This window comes from Pinus tabuliformis, chromosome 8 (assembly GCF_031772625.1).
Source record: "Pinus tabuliformis cultivar Carrire ecotype Pingquan chromosome 8, CPIR1, whole genome shotgun sequence".
NCBI classification, from domain to species: Eukaryota; Viridiplantae; Streptophyta; class Pinopsida; order Pinales; family Pinaceae; genus Pinus; species Pinus tabuliformis.
The window spans coordinates 818,965,525-818,967,988 of record NC_142294.1 but is presented as its reverse complement, the minus strand read 5'-3'; the positions used below and the strand labels follow the sequence as shown (position 1 = coordinate 818,967,988).

Genomic DNA, 2,464 nt, shown 5'->3' with positions numbered 1-2,464 from the left:
GGGACTTCGTAGATAAGGGGTTAAGATGAATCTAAACTGATTTAATTTACCCCTTTAAATAGGCTATATTCCACATGAATACCATGTCAATACCATGAATCTTCAATACCATGGGTCAATACTTTTATTTTTATTTTTATATTTTCTGTCTATAAATTGTAAATGGTTATGGTTGTTGTTGAACAGCTTATATATTACAGTGAGTTAATATCAAGGATTTACCCATTTTTTCTGGTGAACTCTTCACCCATGTTGTAACCGTAATGTTAAAAAGTACTTTACATCTCTGACACTGGAGCCTCTCCTCTAGTTTGTTGCTCTGATTTTTCACTCTAAGATTTGGGAGCCTCGGGCTTCTTGCTCCGATTTTTCACTCCAGGATTTTCTCTGGCTTGTTGCTCCGATTTTTCACTCTAGGACTGGTTCAATCCAATCGTGCTATATTCCATCCGCGAGAGAGAGGGAAGAGCAATCTTATAGTGATGGCAATGGCTCTCGATAGATTGTCTACACTGCCCGACGATGTCCTTTCCCTCATCCTCTCGAAGCTCGCCATCATAGATGTCATCAAATGCTCTGTCCTCTCTCATCGCTGGAGATTCCTCTACAGAAAAATACCCCATCTCATCCTCTCTCCTTATCATGTGTCATCACCGCATCAAGCGCCTTCCACATTCGATTTGTCAAACTGTGGAAAATAGAATTTTCGACATATTGCGGTTCCATTTATCAGATCTGAAGTCTTTTACACTCACCACAGACCTTCACAGTATGCGTGGTCCTGAAATCTTTATTAACCCATGGACGTTTACACAGCAAAGCGTATCGGAATGGATGCAGTGCGTTGCCAGAAAAAACGTGGAACGCCTTTCTCTCGAATATTCCTATGACAGGGAAACCGTGCCCCCTGCCCTTTTCTCGTGCAGTCTTCTCACTAATCTCACACTCTACAACTGTAATCTCACCACTTTTCCAACCGATTTCGCGGGATTCAAGCATCTCACTGAGTGCAGCTTCACCTGTACCGAAATGTCAGACGACACCTTAGCACACTTTCTTTTGCATTGCCCTCTTCTTCAGAAGTTGAATTTGTCTATTAGTTTTGGCCTGAAGAGGCCTGTCATCTCCTCTCTCAGCCTCACAGATTTAGTTCTACATCTTTTTAGGGCGCGAGGATTGACAGTCAATTGCCCTAAACTTCGAACTCTGAAGGCAATCACGTTCGTAGAAGACATGACAGTGAATGGAATGGCATTTCGTGAGTTTTCCTCAACGATGAGAAGATTCGAAATGGAGCCTGGAGACAAGTTGATTGATTTGTCGTTAAGTTCAAGCTGGTATCCAGGGTACAATTTCTCTGTAAACAGATTTTTTGAATTCATGGGTACGTTGACGTCATTGAAAGTGCTTGCCATCGAAGTTGGGTGTGCATTTGATCAAAGAGAAGGGATTTCTGTTCCTCTGCTGAACTTGCTCTCGAGGTTTCCTAACCTTGAGCGATTACACCTACGCGGACAGGTGATTCTGGTAAGAGAATAACTCATCGCCATTATTGTTTAGATGTCATTTAACATCTCTCTGTGTATTCCTGATAGCAGACTGCATCAGCCCATGTCGGGGTATATATATGATTTTTACACTTTGTAACGCAGGAAGAGGCAGACGGGGATTCGATTGCACCAGCTTTAACGTACCCACTTGCTAATCTTCAATTAGTAGAGATAGATATCAACAAATACGATGCGAGCGAACTTTGTTTGTTGGGTTGCCTGCTTCAAATAGCTCCTGCGCTCAAAGAAGTGAAAGTGAGAGCCAGAAGGCGTGAGCAGCACAAATTATTTTTCCAAGTTTGGGAATCTTTGAAGAAAAGTCGTGAGCAGGGAACGATCACAGAGGAGATCCCTCTCCGTGAATTTGTTTTTAGTTTCTGATATTACTTTCCAAAGAGTTGTTAATGTTTTTGGTTCCTGTCAAATTGGATTTATCAGAATATTATTTTTCTGTGAGCAAAGCGTTTTAGTTTCTGATATTACTTTCCAAAGTGTTGTTAGTGTTTTTGGTTCCTGTCGAATTGGATTTACCAGAATATTATTTTTCTGTGACAACGCGAGTTTCAAAGTATGGAATTTTAAAATAACATGATTTTGCTTTATAATGCTTCTTATTATTATATAAATAAAAGAGGAAGTACATTATCATAAGTTTATTTTTCCACGGAAATCATAAACCCATCCCAAATACATATAAGCAACTATTTAATCCAGACCTTTTTTTATCCTATCTATTGTCTTTAATTTATACAGCCATGTGTGCTGATCTCCATTCGCTTTTGGAAAAGTTTGTATTACAGTCTTTTAGGGCTTTTCTCTATTCTTCCAAAAACAGAATTGAACTCCTTTTTTTTAATCTAGACAGAAAACTCAGAGTAACAAAAAAATGATACTGCTATCCTTGGTTTGGTTTT

At 39.5% G+C, this 2,464-nt stretch overlaps 1 protein-coding gene across 1 annotated transcript; it reads left to right on the top strand.

Annotated features, from left to right (window-relative positions):
- The first annotated feature begins 642 nt into the window (after positions 1-642).
- Positions 643-1,931, top strand: LOC149238099 (F-box/FBD/LRR-repeat protein At1g13570-like). Its single transcript, XM_089369465.1, has 2 exons — positions 643-1,527; positions 1,653-1,931. Exons 1-2 carry the CDS (start codon positions 643-645, stop codon positions 1,929-1,931), a joined length of 1,164 nt encoding a protein of 387 aa, XP_089225591.1.
- Positions 1,932-2,464: the final 533 nt, after the last annotated feature.

Coding starts and splice junctions, on each gene's coding strand:
- LOC149238099 (XM_089369465.1), top strand. CDS start 643: ATGTGTCATCACCGCATCAAGCGCCTTCCACATTCGATTTGTCAAACT. Junction 1,528..1,652: donor TACGCGGACAGGTGATTCTG/GTAAGAGAATAA, acceptor TTTGTAACGCAG/GAAGAGGCAGACGGGGATTC.